Below are 20960 nucleotides of genomic sequence, written 5' to 3' on the forward strand. Positions count from 1 at the left end.
AATACGAATTGAGTGTATGTAAACTTCTGACCCACTGGGTATGTGATGAAAGAAATAAAAGCTGAAATAAATCACTTGCTACTATTATTCTGACATTTCACATTCTTAAAATAAAGTGGTGATCATAACTGACCTAAGACAGGGAATTTTTACTAGGATTAAATGTCAGGAATTGTGAAAATTAGTTTAAATGTATTTGGCTAAGGTGTATGTAAACTTCTGACTTCAACTGTAGATGAAGATCAGATCAAGGTTTATGACCAATTTATGCAGAATTCCAAAGGGTTCACATACTTTTTTTTGCCACTGTATATGTGTATTAAAGTAGTCAAAAGTTTAGGATTTGGTCCCATATTCCTAGCATGCAATGATTACATCAAGCTTGTGACTCTACAAACTTGTTGGATGCATTTTCTGTTTGTTTTGGTTGTTCTAGATCATTTTTTTGCCCAATAGAAATGAATGGTAAATAATGTGTCATGTTATTTTGGAGTCACTTTTATTCTAAATAAGCATAGAATATGTTTCTAAACACTACTACATTAATGTGGATGCTACCATGATTACGGAGAGTCCTGAATGAATCGTAAATAATGATGAGTGAGAAAGTTACAGATGCACAGAAATAATTTACCCCCCCCCCCCCGAAATGATAAGCTCTCCTGGTAATGGTGAGAGGTTTGTATGTCTTGGGGGTATGATATTTGTGTGTCTGTAGCTTTCTCACTCATCATTATTCACGATTCATTCAGGACTATCCGTAATCATGGTAGCATCCACATTAATGTCAAACTTTCTCATATAGCCATTGAGCCTTCATCAGTGGGACAGTGGCATATGTCATGACGTTGGCCTGGGGGTAGGTTTATGACAGTCATAAATACCTCTCCCCCCTTTTTTCTTCTCTCTAACCAACTGCTGTGACATTTGAAAATCCCTTGGTTAACAGAGAGATTCTGAGAACATCAGAAGTTTGGGGGAAATGAACTATATTTTGGTAATCCGACCAGTTGAACATATGCCTTGGTATTTAATGAATATGATGTCAGTTCGGTTGTCATCTGAGACATTCTCATCAATGATAGGATGACATAAACTCTACAGGTAGGAAGGTCTGCACATTGTAGTTATCGGATTCACATGGAATTGTTGTTCAATTTAAATGTTTGAATATAAAATTATTGGTGAAAAGATTAAATGTAATTTTAGCTTCCCATATGAGAGATTTGGGTTTTCATAAGGTTAGGGCTCTGCTCAATCAGTGGCCCGCCCCTGTGAAGAGACATGGGTTATAAAACTATGAAAACACACCCTTCTCCCTCCACTATATAAGCCCTTGACGAAAATATAACCTCTTGTTCCGGGTACATTTGGATGACGATCCGATGTCAGAAGGGTTCAGATAATAACTACGGACGAAGCCAACCTCAGCGTAACCTTTGGTTGCGAATGGTATGAACTTTGACCTGTTATTCACTACAGAAGTGATACCTCCTAGCCATTGAGTTAGCAACAGCAGCTGCAAACGTGAGCTAGGAAAGAACAGACAGAGAATCCCGTCTACCACACAACAACGTTACTACAACGTATCCAATTTACCAGCAGAGACATTCTTCAAAGGACAAAGGACTCTGTTGGGCACGGCCTTCCATCTACCACCAACCTACCGAAGCGCAGCTCAGAGTAAATATTGATTGCATTTCCCTTTTCCAAATGGGCGGTAATTTAGAATGCATAAGATACTGTATTTACGATAGCATGGCTTCTCCCTTTGTTCCTCAAGTCTTTCCACTCTTTCACTCAAACCTAGACCCCTTTTCTTTTGTGTAACCAGCTGTCATATCTGTTCCGTCCGCTAGGGACGTTTTCCTTTATGACGTAATTTGTAATCAAGGTATGATTCATTCTGTGTATATGTGATTCTGTGTGATTAGTTAGGTATTTAGTAAATAAATAATTAAACCCAATTTTGTATTGCTGATTGAACTTGTTAGCCAGCGTTCGTGAAGATAACAAAGAATTTCCAACTTTCAGATGATGTAAAATATTACTAGGTCTTTAAAAGTTTATTCGGGAAGATAACATCTCTATAAACATTCGTTCGTGGTGCCCCGACTTTCTAGTTAATTACATTTACATGATTAGCTCAATCAGGTAATATTAATGGCAGAGAAAGGATTTTATAGAATAGCATGTCATGCCACTTAATCCGGCCTAGCCAAAGACATGACACATATTACCTCGTAGTAGAAGCATGGATAAATACACAGCTGCTGGCCCTGGCAGACTATTACATAGTACCCAGGAGATCTGTCTGTGTGTAACCCAAACTGTGGCGGTCCAACCCAATCAGCACATAGCATCTGTCTGCACAGGGACTCCCCCCTGACCAGGGTGATGAGAAACCATAGCGCCATGCACCTGCAACACCTGTTTGCCTCTGAAGCACTACTCCACTCTTCTCCTGTTGCTTCACAAGGATGACAGACAGCCTTGGAAAGCTAGCTACCCCCGTGCTTGACGTGCAACACATCCCTCTTTCTATCACACATGCTCTTATCGACTCTCGCTCTCGAGCAGCACACCTGCAGGTGCAGGCTTGGACATGACTTTATGAAGGGTTGTCAGCGTAGAAAAGCCCAAAGAGAGAGTAAGCAGTAGCAGCTGACACCCAGGCTGTGCTGAACATCACTAATCCTCCAGCTGCTCATACCGGCCAATTAAACACTTGGACTTGAAAAAGACCTTGATTATCTTATAGACCTTATGGGTATAGAGAGGAAGAATATACAGACGGGCGATTCTTTAGATATTTGATGCCTTTACGTTATCAGTGCAATTATTAATATCTATATGCACACTGCAATGTCCCTTCAAGCGTTTAGCGGCCCACAAAAGCAGCACTGAGTGTACAAAACATTAGGAACACCTGCTCTTTCCATGACATAGACCGACCAGGGGAATTCAGGTGAAAGCTGTGATACCTTATTGATGTCGCTTGTTAAATCCACTTCAATTAGTGTGGATGAAGGGGAGGAGACGGGTTAAAGGAGGATTTTTAAATGGATCGTGTACGTGTGCCATTCAGAGGGTGAATTGGCAAGTCAAAAGATTGAAGTGCCTTTGAACGGGGCATGGTAGCAGGTTCCAGGGGCACCAGGTTGAGTGTGTCAAGAACTGCAATGCTGCTGGGTTTTTCACGCTCAACAGTTTCCCGTGTGTATCAAGAACGGTCCACCACCCAAAGGACATCCAGCCAACATGACACAACTGTGGGAAGCATTGAAGTCAACATGGGGCCAGCATCCCTGTGGAACGCTTTCGACAACTTGTAGAGTCCACGCCCCTACAAAAGTGAGTGTAACGCAATATAAGGAAGGTGTTCCTAATGTTTTGTTCACCCAGTGTAGATAGGCGCATTTGAAACACGTCCGGCATCTCCTTAGGCTCTAGCAGTGTGTTGGCCAAGAAGAGATAGGAGGATGCAGTCTGATACAGTATGATCCCAGTACCTCCATTCAGCCTTGTTGTGTAGGAAGGAGTTGCACTGTTCAGGAAGCTTGCTGTCATTGGACATGGACTCCAGGGTTGTAAGGATATGTTTGAACATGGGTCTTTCCTGCATGGAAACAAAAGCAAAAACATAGTGTGATAATCTGTAAGCAGACATGTAGGGTTCATGACAATTTGACTGGTCTCTTGACCGTATGTGACATAAAATGAATGTTTAGTATTATCCATTGTAGCACGGACTTGTGTGCCGAGTCTGTTGTGCACAGTGGATATGTGTGGGTGTGGAGGTAATGCGCGAGCATAGAATTACCTACACTACCATTCAAAAATGTGGGATCACTTAGAAATGTCCTTGTTTTTGAAAGAAAAGCACATTTCTTGTCCATTAAAATAACATCAAATAGATCAGAAATGCAGTGTAGACATTGTTAATGCTGTAAAGGACTATTGTAGCTGGAAACGGCAGATTTGTAATGGAATATCTACATAGGCGTGGTCGTGTCTTTACTATCATTAATTTGAAGACATAGTTTTTATCAAAGATTCTCTGTAATTAGTATTACGCGATCAACTGATTAATCATGTAAATGTAATTTACTAGGAAGTCGGGGCACCAAGGAAAAATATTCAGATTACAAGGTTATAATTTCCTAATATAACCTTTCAGATATTTTCATATCTGATCAAAAGGCTTCCGATTAATTAATTATTTACTTTACCTCATGTTAGTCTCATTCCAAACGTAGTAAATTGTTGGTTATCTGCACAAACCCAGTCTTCAATATGAGTCATCCATACATCAATTGTCTTAAATAATTGATTTATTAACTAACTAAGTAATTCACAGAAATGCATAAACAAACAAACAAACAAGGTAAATGTGGTTACAAGAAATGATAGGAGAATGTGCCCTAGTGGGCTAAACCGGCATGGCGGCTTGTTAGACAAAAGGGGAAGTGGGGGTCGACTAAGAAGTCACTACAGAGTGATAATTATAACAATTTAAATGCTAATCCTTTGCACATGAACGCTCACTCGTTCGGGAACAATTGCACTCAATATATATATTTACGCTCAGTGTCTCGTCTTGATCGCTGAGAATTCTCCCTCTCTCTCTTGGTTGCGGTTAGAGGGGATAGTTCAGAGTGACATTCATTCGTTTCGTTATAGAATGGGTGTTCCGGCGGTTGTCGTTCTTCGCGTTCAATGATACCGAATTCCTAGCTGCAGACTAGTAATTAATATCAAAGACTTGTTCTTATTCTGTCGGTATCGATAGTCTAAGAGTTTAACCACGTGGTATGGTTAAAAGATTCAGCAATGGTCTACAACCTTTGTCTCCCCTAATGGAGAAAAACATGGTCTGCAACCAGAGTGGGGGTTTTATTCGGAAGGGCCGAAGAGGGCTGTCCCAGGATGTCTGACCATAACTGGGCTCAGGGGCGGTCCTCTGATTTAGTTCAAATCAAAAGGGAATTGATTTTTCTTCATTAAACAGTCCAAAATCATATTACACAATTATACAAACAGTATCATACTCACTCATTCATCTTATACAACACCGTCTCCCATGAGCTTCCCCAAGTTGTGACAAACGGACCAGTTCGTAGCTGGATTCTTCACCGATCTTTTATACTTTCTCCGGAACACGAAATTTGTTTGTACCTCAAGTTCTGTGAGGTGGAAGGAATTCCTTTGTTCTCCATGAAAATCTACTCTCTCTATACTGTGTGTCCATGAGGAGATCCTCAGGAATTTACGACGTCTTTCTGACCACAGCAACCTAGTTGAAGGAGGCAAAGGGGAGGCAGGGAGAGGAGGATTCCCAAAGAGGCCAACGTCATGACAGCATACAGAGGCCCATTATCAGCAACCATCACTCCTGTGTTCCAATGGCACGTTGTGTTAGCTAATCCATGTTTATCATTTTAAAAGAAAAGTACCCGCAAAGCACCAGTCTCAACGTCAACAGTGAAGAGGCGACTCCAGGATGCTGGCCTTCTAGGCAGAGTTGCAAAGAAAAAGCCATATCTCAGACTGGCCAAAAAAAGAAAAGATTAAGATGGGCAAAAGAACAGACACTGGACAGAGGAACTCTGCCTAGAAGGCCAGCATCTTGGAGTCGCCTCTTCGTTGTTGATGTTGAGACGGGTCTTTTGCGGGTACTATTTATTGAAGCTGCCAGTTGAGGACTTGTGAGGCGTTTGTTTCTTAAAACTAGACACTCTGATGTACTTGTCCTCTTGTTCAGTTGTGCACTGGGGCCTCCCACTCCTCTTTCTATTCTGGTTAGAGACAGTTTTCGCTGTTCTGTGAAGGGAGTAGTACACAGCGTTGTACGAGATCTTCAGTTTCTTAGCAATTTCTCGCATGGAATAGCCTTGATTTCTCAGAATAAGAATAGACTGACGAGTTTCAGAATAAAGTTATTTGTTTCTGGACATTTTGAGCCTGTAATCAAACCAACAAATGCTGATGCTCCAGATACTCAACTAGTCTAAAGAAGGCCAGTTTTATTGCTTCTTTAATCAGAACAACAGTTTTTCAGCTGTGCTAACATAATTGCAAAAGGGTTTTCTAATGATCAATTAGCCTTTTAAAATGATAAACCTGGATTAGCTAACATAACGTGCCATTGGAACACAGGAGTGATGGTTGCTGATAATGGGCCTCTGTACGCCTATGTAGATATTCCATAGAATATCTGCCCTTTCCAGCTACAATAGTCATTTACAAATTAACAATGTCTACACTGTATTTCTGATCAATTTGGTGTTATTTTAATGGACAAAAAATGTGCTTTTATTTAAAAAACAAGGACATTTCCAAGTGACCCCAAACCTTTGAACGGTAGTGTGTGTCATTTAAAAGGATCTGTGTGTGTGAGGATGTTGGTGTGTGTGAGGATGTTGGTGTGTGTGAGGATGTCGTACCTTTGGCTCAGTCACCCAGCACTTCCTCATCAGCTCAGCGAAACTAGTTGGGCAGCTACTGGGAATGGTTAATCTCTGGAACAGACAGACAGGATCACAGTCACACACACACACACTGTTCCCGTTTCCCTGAAAGGATTGCAGTAGTTTCAGCTTTCAGTTCTGAGGTCGGGATATTGGTAGAGCATTCATGTCAGGAGGCCGGTCAAATACACTGATGACTCATGTGACTGGAGACTGTGAATGCGGACAGTGCACGATTGGGATCAATTGGCTTCGGCCCATATGACGATCTCCCTACTAGCTATGCTGGTTTGTGATGACTGACATGAATCCTGTACAGATGCACTAGCTCATTACGAAAGACTGTCAGGTATGTGTCTCTTCACAAAATCTAATAGCATAGATAAAGGAAGCAGCAGCTGTTCCTAACTGCATAATGAGTAAAAGGGACAAAACAAGCGTAGCTGTACATTACCTCACTCTTCTCCACCACCAGCCAGGCGACTTGTAATCCCTCCAGGCCTTTAAAGGGAATCTCCCGGGTGAGCATCTCCCACAGAACCTGACACAGGGAGAGACGTCGTGGTCAGTCAATGAGCATAACGCATCTAACCCACAGACTGCATGGTCTGCTCAGGGTCTTCCACTGAACTGAGACACAATACAGACTTCACATATCAGATACCATATTAGGAGAACGGAAACCTTGCATGATATGAAATGGAGTGCTTGTTTGAAAATGCTAATTGATACACATGACTCATTTTATTATACACATCACATCATTTATAAGACGAGTAAATATCATTGTTCACTATGTAAGTAAACCCTCGTGTAAGTGAAAGCCAGGTGATTGTGATAGAACAGAGTGTTGACCCAGACGCTTTCCTGGCCTGAACCCAGGTCCGGCTCTGTTTGTACACTGACTGTTTATGACACTCAGGAGTCAAGCCCTTGGCTGGCTGGGTGACACAGAACGCGCCTCATATGCTCTGTCACTCCACACTTCACACCTTCTCCGTCACCACGCAGGAATGTGGCCAAGCAGTCATATACACAGGCTGGCAGATACAGTGCCTTCAGAAAGTATTCTGGGGAGTGATGAGCTCTACAGCAGAGTCTCACAACTCAATCGCTGGTTGAAAACTGTTTTCTATCCCTCCCAAAATATAGAATTTGTAGATAATTGGCCCTCTTTCTGGGACTCACCCAAAAACAGGACCAAGCCTGGCCTGTTGAGGAGTGACAGACTCCATCCTAGCTGGAGGGGTGCTCTCATCTTATCTACGAACATAGACAGGGCTCTAACTCCCCTAGCTCCACAATGAAATAGGGTGCCGGCCAGGGAGCAGGCTGTTAGCCAGCCTGCCTACTTAGTGGAGTCTGCCAATAGCACAGTCAGTGTAGTCAGCTCAGCTATCCCCATTGAGACCATGTCTGTGCCTCGACCTAGGTTGGGCAAACCTTAGCAATCTCACTAGAATAAAGACTTCATCCATTCCTGCCATTATTGAAAGAGATCATGATCCCTCACATCTCAAAATAGGGCTACTTAATGTTAGATCCCTCACTTCAAAGGCAGTTATAGTCAATGAACGAATCACTGATCATAATCTTGATGTGATTGGCCTGACTGAAACATGGCTTAAGCCTGATGAATTTACTGTGTTAAATGAGGCCTCACCTCCTGGTTACACTAGTGACCATATCCCCGTTCCTCCCGCAAAGGCAGAGGTGTTGCTAACATTTACGATAGCAAATTTCAATTTACAAAAAAACCCCGACGTTTTCGTCTTTTGAGCTTCTTGTCATGAAATCTATGCAGCCTACCCAATCACTTTTTATAGCTACTGTTTACAGGCCTCCTGGGCCATATACAGCGTTCCTCACTGAGTTCCCTGAATTCCTATCGGACCTTGTAGTCATAGCAGATAATATTCTAATTTTTGGTGACTTTAATATTCACATGGAAAAGTCCACAGACCCACTCCAAAAGGCTTTCGGAGCCATCATCGACTCAGTGGGTTTTGTCCAACATGTCTCTGGACCTACTCACTGCCAGTCATACTCTGGACTTAGTTTTGTCCCATGGAATAAATGTTGTTCATCTTAATCTTTTTTCTCATAACCCTGGACTATCAGACCACCATTTTATTACGTTTGCAATCGCAACAAATAATCTGCTCAGACGCCAACCAAGGAGCATCAAAAGTCGTGCTATAAATTCTCAGACAAACCAAAGATTCCTTGATGATCTTCCAGACTACCTCTGCCTACCCAAGGACGTCAGAGGACAACAATCACCTAACTGAGGAACTCAATTTAACCTTGCGCAATACCCTAGATGCAGTTGCACCCCTAAAAACTAAAAACATTTGTCATAAGAAACTTGCTCCCTAGTATACAGAAAATTGGAACGGAAATTGCGCCATACCAAACTGGAAGTCTTCCGATTAACTGGAAAGACAGTACTTTGCAGTACCGAAGAGCCCCCACTGCTGCTCGATCATCCTATTTTTCCAACTTAATTGAGGAAAACAAGAACAATCCGAAATTTATTTTTGATACTGTCGCAAAGCTAACTAAAAAGCAGCATTCCCCAAGAGAGGGTGGATTTCACTTCAGCAGTAATAAATTCATGAACTTCTTTGAGGAAAAGATCATGATCATTAGAAAGCAAATTACGGACTCCTCTTTAAATCTGCGTATTCCTCCAAAGCTCAGTTGTCCTGAGTCTGCACAACTCTGCCAGGACCTAGGATCAAGGGAGACACTCAAGTGTTTTATTACTTTATCTCTTGACACAATTATGAAAATAATCATGGCCTCTAAACCTTCAAGCTGCATACTGGACCCTATTCCAACTAAACTACTGAAAGAGCTGCTTCCTGTGCTTGGCCCTCCTATGTTGATCATAATAAATGGCTCTCTATCCACCGGATGTGTACCAAACTCACAGTAATAAAGCCTCTCTTGAAAAAGCCAAACCTGGACCCAGAAAATATAAAAAACTATCGGCCTATATCGAATCTTCCATTCCTCTCTAAAATATTTGAAAAATCTGTTGCGCAGCAACTCACTGCCTTCCTGAAGGCAAACAATATATACGAAATGCTTCAGTCTGGTTTTAGACCCCATCATAGCACTGAGACTGCACTTGTGAAGGTGGTAAATGACCTTTTAATGACGTCAGACCGAGGCTCTGCATCTGTCCTCGTGCTCCTAGACCTTAGTGCTGCTTTTGATACCATCGATCACCACATTCTTTTGGAGAGATTGGAAACCCAAATTGGTCTACACGGACAAGTTCTGGCTTGGTTTAGATCTTATCTGTCGGAAAGATATCAATTTGTCTCTGTGAATGGTTTGTCCTCTGGCAAATCAACTGTAAATTTCGGGGTTCACCAAGGTTCTGTTTTAGGACCACTATTGTTTTTACCTAGTCACCGTGCTTCTACACCTGCATTGCTTGCTGTTTGGGGTTTTAGGCTGGGTTTCTGTGCAGCACTTTGATATATCAGCTGATGTACGAAGGGCTATATAAATACATTTGATTTGATTTATTCACACCCCTTTACTTTTTCCACATTTTGCTGTGTTACAGCCTGAATTTAGAATGTATTAATTTGAGATTTTGTGTCACTGATCTACACACAACACCCCATAATATCAAACTGGATTTTTATTTGGAATTTTAGAAATTAATAAAAAATGTAAAGCTGAAATATCTTGAGCCACTAAGTATTCAACCCCTTTGTTGTGTGGCAAGCCTAAATAATCTAAGGGGTAAAAATGTGCTTAACAAATCTTATAATAAGTTCATGGACTCATTCCATGTTTAATAAAAGGGTTTAACATGATTTTTTAATGACTACATCATCTCTGTACCCCACACATAAGGTCTCTTAATCGAGTAGTGAATTTCAAGCACAGATTCCACCACTAAGACCAGGGAGGTTTTTCAATGCCTCACAAAGAAGGGCACCGATATCAGACGCTGAATATCCCTTTGAGCATGGTGAAATTATTCATTAGGCTTTGGATGGTGTATCAGTACACCCAGTCACTACAAAGTTACAGGCGTCCTTCCTAACTCAGTTGCCGGAGAGGAATGACACTGTTCATGGATTGCACTATGAGGCCAATGGTGATATTAAGACTATTACAGAATCTAATGGTTGTGATATGAGAAAACTGAGGATGGATCAACAACATTGTAGTTACTCCACAATACTAACCTAAATGACAGAGTGAAAAGAAGGAAGCCTGTACAGAATAAAAATATTCCAAAACATGCATCCTGTTTGCAACAATCCCCTTAAATGTCTACACTATATCACTGAGTACCACTCTCCATATTCTTAAGCATAGTGGTGCCCGCGTCATGTTATGGGTATGCTTGTCATCGGCAAGGACTACTGAGTTTTGTTGTGATAAAAACAAACGGAATACAGCTAAAAGAACAGGCAAAATCCTAGAGGAAAATCTGGTTCAGTCTGCTTTCTATCAGACACTGGGACACAAATTCACCTTTCAGCAAAATCTAAACTGGAGTTGCTTACCAAGATGACATTGATTGGTCTTGAGCGGCCTAGTTACAGTTTTGACTTAAAAAGACTTGAAAATGGCTGTCTAGCAATGATCCACAATCAACTTGACAGAACCTGAAGAATTTTCAAAAGAATAATGGGCAAATATTGTCCCATCCAGGTGTTGCAAATCTCTTAAGATACTTACCCCAAAAGACTCAGCTCAGCTGTAATCGCCGCCAAATGTGCTTCTACAAAGTATTGACTCAGAGGTGTGAAATAGATATTTCTGTATTTCACGTGCCAACATTTCTAAAAACATGCCGGCACTTTGTCATTATGGGGTATTGTGTGTAGATGGGTGAGAAAATAATTATGAGTCAAGGGATATGAATACTTTCTGTACACACACGCGCGCACAGCCATGCGCAGTAGCACACACACAAACACACACCAACACCCACACACACACTAACATATACCAAGGCTTCATACTCTCTCTCTACTCAGGGGTGACAGATTACATTTTCTGATGATGACAAGAATGAGGCAGAAAACATATGGAATCGCTGTTAGTACTTCTACAAAGGTCAATAATGCCACTCACGACTACTTTTCAAGTGGATGTAATGCAGGCATGAAAATGTCATCTCTGAAAAGTCTGTTCTTTCAAGTGCTAGGTACTGTTTGATTGACAGTTTACTCTCTCGACCATGAAGTTGCAACAGTGACATTAGAGCTATTTCTTTCCCAAGCTGGTTCAGTCCCTAAATCTCCTCTGATGGTTTCTGTAGTTAAATTACAGTATACTACTGTAAATAAAATTCCACCTATAAGTTGATACATATGGACATCACATGCAGATTGTCTTGCAGCATCAGTTTGAGAATAAAAATAGCCCAGTGTAAGTAACTATGGACTCCCGAGTGGTGTAGCTGTCTAAGGCACTGCATCTCGGTGAAAGAGGCGACACTAGACCCTGGTTCGAATCCAGGGTGTATCACATCTGGCCATGATTGGGTGGCACACAATTGGCCCAGCGTCATCCGGATTTGGCCGGGGTAGGCCGTCATCGTAAATAAGAATTTGTTCTTAACTGACTTGCTTAGTTAAATAAAGGTTACACAACTATTGTACTGACTATCCAACAGCTGGTCAGTGTGTGTCCTATGTGTTGGTCACTTACCACACCGTAGGAGTAGGTGTCACAGGTCTCAGACACGGGCAGGCTCTGGATGACTTCTGGGGCCATCCAGGGGAACGTGCCTACCAGGGACATGTGTGTGGTGTGGGAGTGGAACCGGGATGCCCCAAAATCACAGATCTACACAGGGGGGGAAACAGGTGGTCCCGGGATTTAGCAAGGGTTGGGGATTCAACCGTTTCGGGTGAAGTCAGTATGCAAATGTCAGATCACTTGCATGTGCAAACAAATGTACCTTAAGAACTTTGTCTGCCGTCACAACCACTGCAATAGAAAACAGGAGAATGTGTATTTTTAGTTTTCGTCTAATTCAGCTTATGTAATATTTGCCTCTGGCTAAAGACATAATCAGTTTGACCAGATATCTTTTGTACAGACGGAAACAGACACAGAGATCATGCAGATGGATCTGAAACCTTACCATTCCTGGACTTCAGATCCCTGTGGATAACCTTGACCGGGGCCTCTGAGTGTAAATAGTGCATGCCTAATGGAGAAATAAAGCACATTTCATCTGACTGAGGTCAATGTGCAACCAGCAGAGGTAAACAAGGCTGTGTTCGTCTGTGCTCTCCTCCATGCCTCCCTCTCAATGCTAATTTATTATGCAAACTAAGGACATGGATTAATCCCATTTAGGCCTAAATGTTTTGACTTCACTTGTTCTCAGTGAGACCCGAATTCTATAACAAATATGCCTAGAATAACAATGAGTTGGAATAGACCATAAGCGGACAAATCTGAAATATATTCTATTGTTAAGTTGGTAATGAGCTAAAACAAATGTGGAATCTCAGTGGGTGGTTTAGTTAAGTCAAATGGCTAAGCAAAAATTCCGAAACTACATGTAGCATTGCCTGGTTTAAAGTAGATCCTACAATGAATCGTGACTGTACCTTTGGCAATCTCCATGGCCCAAGTCATAACCTGTCCCAGGTCCATCTCCTCACTCTCTGCACTGGACAGGTAGTCATACAGGGACCCTCCACCAGCATATTCTGTGGGAAACACATACAGTCCTAAGACTCCCAAATCTACACTTACATTGCACTGCATCCTTAGAGAAAAGGGTTCCAAAAGGGTTCTTCAAGTGTCCCCATAGGAGAACCCTGTTTGGTTCCAGGTAGAACCATTTTGGGTTACATGTAGAACCCTCTGTAGAAAGGGTGGAACCCATAAAGAGTTCTACCTGAAACCAAAAGGGTTCTTCAAAGGGTTATCCTATGGGGACAGCCAAAGAATCCTTCAAGGTTCTAGATAGCACCTTTTTTTCTAAGAGTGTGCAATATCAAATATATCTGTATCATTTCAACCGTATCTCGTTCAGAAATCACGAGTTAATAAAAATATGTGAGACAATATGTCCTCTATTTGTGAATAGACCGTTTGGTTTTATACAGTAGTTAAGAGAGCAGTTGAAGTCCGGTTTTACAGTCCTGTCCTCTGTTCTGTCATTGACCGGTCAGAAGAGATGAGCTCATTCATCACAATGCATTGTGGAAACGCTACTGACCCAGCTTGGCACCCTGTGTGTCTCTGTTCCTCTGTTCCTCACATACTCTTTAACATTCAACTGCAGTGGGCTAAATCAGGGTCACACAGACTGATTCCTGGTCGTCTTAAACAAATCTACTTTGAAACAAAAGTATACACCTCACACACATGGCTATGGGCTTAAAAACAAGACGACGCCTGTACCATGTCAGAGATAGACTTAAAGCGTATTCCATTTCCAGTCTGCATCCCAATATTACACTTCACATACATCACAGAAGACTAAAATATAACAAAAAGCATCCAGCTTTTAAAAATAAATCATGTTGATTAATTATGAAATTCAAAAAAAAAAAGACTAAAATTCCGGTTTAAAATCCCAGGTCTAAAATCCCGGTCACACTTTGGACATTGGACTGCCGGAAAGGGGTACTACTCTATCAACCTCACTCACACTCCCGGTTCAAACACCTGCGGCCTACGCTCTTGTGCACTGTTCTCCTGTCATTGTGATTCCAGCAGTAACTCGCCATATCCAAATGAAGCCAAGGTGTACGGCCACACAAAGTCCCCATATACTGTACATGATTACAGACAGGTACATGGCACTGTTAAGAACATCCCTGTAAAACAATGTTGATATAATGTTCAAGAAGGATCAGGCCAATCGTATTACTCAAATGCAATAGTTTCCCCAGACCAGTAGTGAAGGGAAACACACTAACAATAGAAGCATTATGTGAACTTGAATGCTTTGCTACTCAATGCAACACCACCTCCTTCTAAAAAAAAAAAAAGCCTGCCAATAAACATTGTTAAATCACTAAGACACTTCAGTACCGGGGAGACAGAGAGACAGACAGACGGCGTTCCAGTCGCTCCATGAACTATAAAGTGGCCTGGCAAAGACAGATGGCTAAAACTGATATTATCTGATACCAGCTAGACTGGTGGGAGTCGGACGTTCGCGCGACCAAAACGTCTGCGTCACCTCATAAAATAGTGCAAACAAGAATCAACCTCGAGGGAAGGAACCAGGCCTATACTTGTCATTAATAATATTAATTGACCTGACCATGTTATGCCCTATTATAAATCCAGGAAAGACGTCGGTGATTGAACTAGTCATTTACAGTGTGTGTTTTAGAAGCGAACACCAGGGCTTCCTACGGATTGTTCCCCTTCTAAATGGTAATGACCGATGAAGGCTGTAACTACAAAAAAACAGTTCTGTGAAAGTGGTTCGTTGTAATGGTATTGCATGATTAGTTCCGCCTACTGGAAAACAAATACTGAGCCATCTCAATATAATATCTCTTAGATAGGCTTACTTTTTATCATTTGGCTCTGTACTTTGTACTTTTTTTTACAAGACTGGCAAATTCCATAGATAATGCATCTCCCTGAATAGCTTTCATCATACAACGTTTTCCTATCTATTAGCCTCTCAAAGTGAGTATTGAAGCATGAGTTAACTGAAAGGAATGATATAACCTGCTATGACATTAAAAAGTTAGCTTTTCTCTAGTAAATTTAGGTAGTTATTGACAAACTCTCTGCCACGTGGGTCTGCAGAGACAAATGTCTTCACCTGATAGATATTTAAGCAATAAGGCCCAAGGGGGTGTGGTATATGGCCAATATACCAAGGCTAAGGGCTGTTGTTAGGCACGACGCAAAGAGGCCATACACCACAAACCCCCTTATTGCTATTACAAACTGGTTACCAACATAATTAGAGCAGGAAAAACAATGGTTTTGTCATACCCGTGGTATACGGTCTGATATAACATGGCCTTCAGCCAATCCGAATTCAGGGCTCAAACCACCCAGTTTATAATGTTTGTTAGATTGCTGAGACAACAGTCCCTGATATATGAGTAGACAGGGGACATTTATAACAGAGCTGATGAATGTGGATATGGCATGGTCAGAATGGTCTTTAACATTTTTTCCTTTATCTCTTGCTAATTAGATTCTGCTTTGATAAATATAGACAGCAGCTCCTTGACAACCAGCCAACCCCTTCTCTCGCACTCACACAACACTGGCCGGAGGAGGGAAATGTCAAGTCTGAGAACTCTGTGAAAGATTTCAACATTACTGCCTTGTAACCGACTATAACAGTACAGGGCTAATATAAGACTGTATTTTAAGACATAAACAGAGGGAAGCAAGCAGAAACATCAAAGGAGCATCTTTTCCCATCTAGCAACGTCTCCTGATTGCAAAGATATGATGGTATTTTCCAATTCCTCAATCCATGAAGTAGCACACAACATTTATGCAATGAGATTTAGCTTTTTCCCAACTAGGACAGGAAGTTTCCATACAACAGCCTTCCATGATCTATGAAAGTAGAGCAGGAGCCGGCAGAGTAAGCGTGTGAGTGTGGGTGGGTAGACTGGGAAAGAATTACATGTCATAGTTAAATGTCATTTGTCTAAATCATTCTAAAAGCAGAGGTCGAACACTTCCAAAATGACCCGATTGCTTAGGTCACTGTTAAGCCAGAACGTGAGAGGAGATCACAGGCAAAAGGACAAAGACTTAAGCTTGCCCAAACAAGGAGTTATAGAGAACAAAGATTGAATCAAGTCTGAAGCATACCAGAAAGTGCCATAAAATGAGAGTGTAGAGCTCTTTTAAGATGCTTAAAACCCCCTAAGGAAGAGATTAGGGAGGAAATGGAGTAGGTCAACTCCAAGTAGTAAAAGAAGGTAGAAAATTCAAGTCAATAGAAAAGAAATATCTAGAGTGAGCAGTGAGCAGTGAGCAGTGAGCAGTGAGCAGTGAGCAGTGAGCAGTAAGCAGTGAGCAGTAAGCAGTAAGCAGTAAGCAGTGAGCAGTGAGCAGTGAGCAGTGAGCAGTGAGCAGTAAGCAGTAAGCAGTGAGCAGTGAGCAGTAAGCAGTGAGCAGTGAGCAGTAAGCAGTGAGCAGTGAGCAGTAAGCAGTGAGCAGTGAGCAGTGAGCAGTGAGCAGTAAGCAGTGAGCAGTGAGCAGTAAGCAGTGAGCAGTAAGCAGTAAGCAGTGAGCAGTGAGCAGTGAGCAGTGAGCAGTAAGCAGTGAGCAGTAAGCAGTAAGCAGTGAGCAGTAAGCAGTAAGCAGTAAGCAGTGATCAGTGAGCAGTAAGCAGTGAGCAGTAAGCAGTAAGCAGTAAGCAGTGATCAGTGAGCAGTGAGCAGTAGGCAGTGAGCAGTAAGCAGTAAGCAGTAAGCAGTGAGCAGTAAGCAGTGATCAGTGAGCAGTGAGCAGTAAGCAGTGAGCAGTAAGCAGTGAGCAGTAAGCAGTGATCAGTGAGCAGTGAGCAGTAAGCAGTAAGCAGTGAGCAGTGAGCAGTGAGCAGTAAGCAGTGAGCAGTGAGCAGTAAGCAGTGAGCAGTAAGCAGTGAGCAGTAAGCAGTGAGCAGTAAGCAGTAAGCAGTGAGCAGTAAGCAGTAAGCAGTAAGCAGTGATCAGTGAGCAGTAAGCAGTGAGCAGTAAGCAGTAAGCAGTAAGCAGTGATCAGTGAGCAGTGAGCAGTAGGCAGTGAGCAGTAAGCAGTAAGCAGTAAGCAGTGAGCAGTAAGCAGTGATCAGTGAGCAGTGAGCAGTAAGCAGTGAGCAGTAAGCAGTGAGCAGTAAGCAGTGATCAGTGAGCAGTGAGCAGTAAGCAGTGAGCAGTAAGCAGTGATCAGTGAGCAGTGAGCAGTAGGCAGTGAGCAGTAAGCAGTAAGCAGTAAGCAGTGAGCAGTAAGCAGTGATCAGTGAGCAGTGAGCAGTAAGCAGTGAGCAGTAAGCAGTGAGCAGTAAGCAGTGATCAGTGAGCAGTGAGCAGTAAGCAGTGAGCAGTAAGCAGTGAGCAGTAAGCAGTAAGCAGTGAGCAGTCAGCAGTAAGCAGTAAGCAGTGATCAGTGAGCAGTAAGCAGTGAGCAGTAAGCAGTAAGCAGTAAGCAGTGATCAGTGAGCAGTGAGCAGTAGGCAGTGAGCAGTAAGCAGTAAGCAGTAAGCAGTGAGCAGTAAGCAGTGATCAGTGAGCAGTAAGCAGTGAGCAGTAAGCAGTGAGCAGTAAGCAGTGATCAGTGAGCAGTGAGCAGTAAGCAGTGAGCAGTAAGCAGTGATCAGTGAGCAGTGAGCAGTAGGCAGTGAGCAGTAAGCAGTAAGCAGTAAGCAGTGAGCAGTAAGCAGTGATCAGTGAGCAGTGAGCAGTAAGCAGTGAGCAGTAAGCAGTGAGCAGTAAGCAGTGATCAGTGAGCAGTGAGCAGTAAGCAGTGAGCAGTAAGCAGTGATCAGTGAGCAGTGAGCAGTAAGCAGTGAGCAGTAAGCAGTGATCAGTGAGCAGTGAGCAGTAAGCAGTGAGCAGTAAGCAGTGATCAGTGAGCAGTGAGCAGTGAGCAGTGAGCAGTAAGCAGTGAGCAGTAAGCAGTGATCAGTGAGCAGTGAGCAGTGAGCAGTGAGCAGTAAGCAGTGATCAGTGAGCAGTGAGCAGTAAGCAGTGAGCAGTAAGCAGTGATCAGTGAGCAGTGAGCAGTAAGCAGTGAGCAGTAAGCAGTGATCAGTGAGCAGTGAGCAGTGAGCAGTAAGCAGTGAGCAGTAAGCAGTGATCAGTGAGCAGTGAGCAGTGAGCAGTGAGCAGTGAGCAGTAAGCAGTGAGCAGTGAGCAGTGAGCAGTGAGCAGTAAGCAGTGAGCAGTGAGCAGTAAGCATTGAGCAGTGATCAGTGAGCAGTGAGCAGTAGGCAGTGAGCAGTAGGCAGTGAGCAGTGAGCAGTAAGCAGTGAGCAGTAAGCAGTGAGCAGTGAGCAGTGAGCAGTGAGCAGGGAGCAGTGAGCAATGAGCAGTAAGCAGTGAGCACTGTCCTATTCCTATCAACAGCAGTGTTATTCACCACTCACTGGCTGAGAGAAGTTCATAGCTAACATCCTAATCATGGGAGCGTTCAGTCTGCCAATGACTGCCATGTGATAAGATATTCTGAGCATGAGCTGGGAGAGGACTGTCACATGGCATGAACTTCAGAAACATTCAACATGAACAAAAAGCCAGCAGCATGCTATCTTACTGACCCCTAAAGTCATCTACCAATACTGTTAATATAGACCACAGCCCCATTCAGTTCTAAGCAAACAAAATAGCTGTGAAACAAGCATGAACAGATGGTGATTCCTGGTTTCCCATTAACGCGGCGGATGTAAACGTGGTGTGAAGCTGCTGTGGAGATAATAGCTGTGGTTACTATTGGATGACAAACTAACCCGATAAGGGTTGCATGGACTTACCGGTGACGATTCCATAGTTGGGTGCTTCAAGGATCGCCCCATAGAACTGAATGATGTTGCGATGGCTGAGCACACTGAGGATTTCAGCCTGAACAAAAAAAAGACGCAAAGCAAAAGATACAGACGGCATAATGTTGTTGCAAAACGGGACTGAATTGGCTTGGCTATGCATTGTGTTAAGCCGCTGAAGATCAATGGCTATCAGTGAACTCTTTCTTAAAGTAAAGGCTCAAAGTTATGCACACCCCGCCATAGGCCTGGAGATCAAATAGAATATGCATGAATAGGTATATCAGAAGTGTTTTTTTTGTCTTAAGACAATGAGGCCATCACGAAATCTCCAGACTAAGAAACACTTGCTTTAATTGGTCTTAATATGATCTCTCATTTGGCAATAATCTTTCTTTAAAGCATACAGTGTGTGCCAATTCTGTGCCCAAGGCGAGGAGGAGCATAATGACTATGACTGATGCGTCCCAAAAGTCACCACAACCCACTAAACGGGAGCAATTACAATGATTGCTACACCGACAATTAAAAAGTATATGAAAAGCCTGGGCAATTACGACTCCTACCTCATTTTCGATCTTGAGTAGCTTTTTCACCGCCACCTCTTTGTCCTGAGAGATCCACCTGGCTCGGTACACGCTCCCGAAGCTGCCGCCGCCGCAGTTCTCGTAGAAGTGGATGTCATCAAACCTGATTTGCACGAAGGAGGCGCTGAGAGACGACATCTCATAATGACACTCGGACCCAACTCGACGTCTGTCTGTCTGGAGGACCACAGGGAAGGAGACAGTGGAGGAGGAAGAAGAAGAGGCACAGTTCACTAAAACTGTTTTTTTCTTTTAGAACCAACGCTCAAATCTGTCTCAGGTTTGTTCCCCAAAAAAAGACCCCTCTGATTCCTCCAGTAAAAGTCCTGCGCCGGTGGCACACTAAAAGAACAGCTGTACACTAGAGCACATCATTAGAGAGTGTGTGACTGGATGTGCTGCTAACAGTACCCCAGGGAAGCCTCTGTGCCATTGGCTATGCCTGCCCGGAGTGGCACCGTGATATCTCAGCCAGTGATTTACGGGACATTCAACGTGCCTGCCTGCCCCAGACCTACGTCACACAGTCACCACTACCAGTAAGCACTGAATGAGTGGCCCAGGATCCTCCGTCAGCTTGAATAAGGACTACGGCATCCCTGGCATGCATTCTCCACTCTGCTGTGATCACTTTGCACAAAATACACGCGGCCAAAGCCACAGACTATTCCAGAACGGTCTAGTGTGGTCTGGACATGTAAGGCCAGCGAGTTAGACACAGCAGAGCTCATAAAGGGATCGCACCCTCTAGTCTCCCATGAAGCACTGCAAACTTGGAACGACACACAATCACTACACGCTTGTTTTAAAAATCACGCTCAAAGAAGGTGCAACACACCTCTAATTCTATATTCAAAGAACAGTGACTGTGTTTTCCTAATGCATATCAATTGCAATGTTTAGGGAGAGGGAACACCTGACCAAAGCATCAAACATGTGCCCACAGACAATGAGCACCTTTTGTTTGCACATAACCTAAATGCATCCTGTAAAGAAACAATCCCTACATTACAGGAAATTGTAGCTCAGCTGTTGTTCATAAGTTACCCATTTACTGCTCAGCAATTATGGCTTTTAAGAGGCTCTTACTTGGACCTGAATCAGGATTGCTATCCAACCCGGGCAGAAAATGCCTCCATTGTCACAGAGGGGAGTCAATGCTCTCTGCTAATTTATGGCTATTCCTGCTATACTTAGCCTCACACCAATCTTCCCAGTGCATGAGCAGCTCTGACATTTGCTGTGGCCACTCAAGACGCCAGGGTTGCTGGATGTTATTGGAGCACACACACTCTACTTTAGGGCTCGTTTCTGCCTGTCCTCACTGGAACGTAAACACTCTGCTGCAGACATTGAAATAATGGACCAATACCCACGTGGAAATAAACTCTGCGGATAGTACATTTTGGGGGGAAATAATCAAATGTATCGAGT

General features: G+C 42.9%; 1 protein-coding gene across 3 annotated transcripts in view; it reads right to left on the reverse strand.

Annotated features, from left to right (window-relative positions):
- LOC110501448 (mitogen-activated protein kinase kinase kinase 20) overlaps positions 1-20960 on the reverse strand; it is a 48025-nt gene that overhangs the window by 21049 nt on the left and 6016 nt on the right. For 2 of the 3 annotated variants that reach the window (XM_090215605.1, XM_021579019.3), the window contains exons 2-10: positions 19506-19703; positions 18931-19018; positions 13079-13180; positions 12604-12669; positions 12418-12446; positions 12165-12302; positions 6925-7011; positions 6447-6521; positions 3513-3619 (exon numbers count right to left, since the gene is read on the reverse strand). In XM_090215605.1, coding sequence (XP_090071731.1) covers positions 3513-3619; positions 6447-6521; positions 6925-7011; positions 12165-12302; positions 12418-12446; positions 12604-12669; positions 13079-13180; positions 18931-19018; positions 19506-19703 — 890 coding nt within the window. Of the gene's footprint in view, positions 1-3512; positions 3620-6446; positions 6522-6924; positions 7012-12164; positions 12303-12417; positions 12447-12603; positions 12670-13078; positions 13181-18930; positions 19019-19505; positions 20110-20960 lie in introns of those variants that run through there. The other variant, XM_021579020.3, reaches the window with a different exon arrangement.

Source organism: Oncorhynchus mykiss, chromosome 22 (genome assembly GCF_057628025.1).
Source record: "Oncorhynchus mykiss isolate SJ-2025 chromosome 22, ASM5762802v1, whole genome shotgun sequence".
Taxonomy (NCBI): Eukaryota; Metazoa; Chordata; class Actinopteri; order Salmoniformes; family Salmonidae; genus Oncorhynchus; species Oncorhynchus mykiss.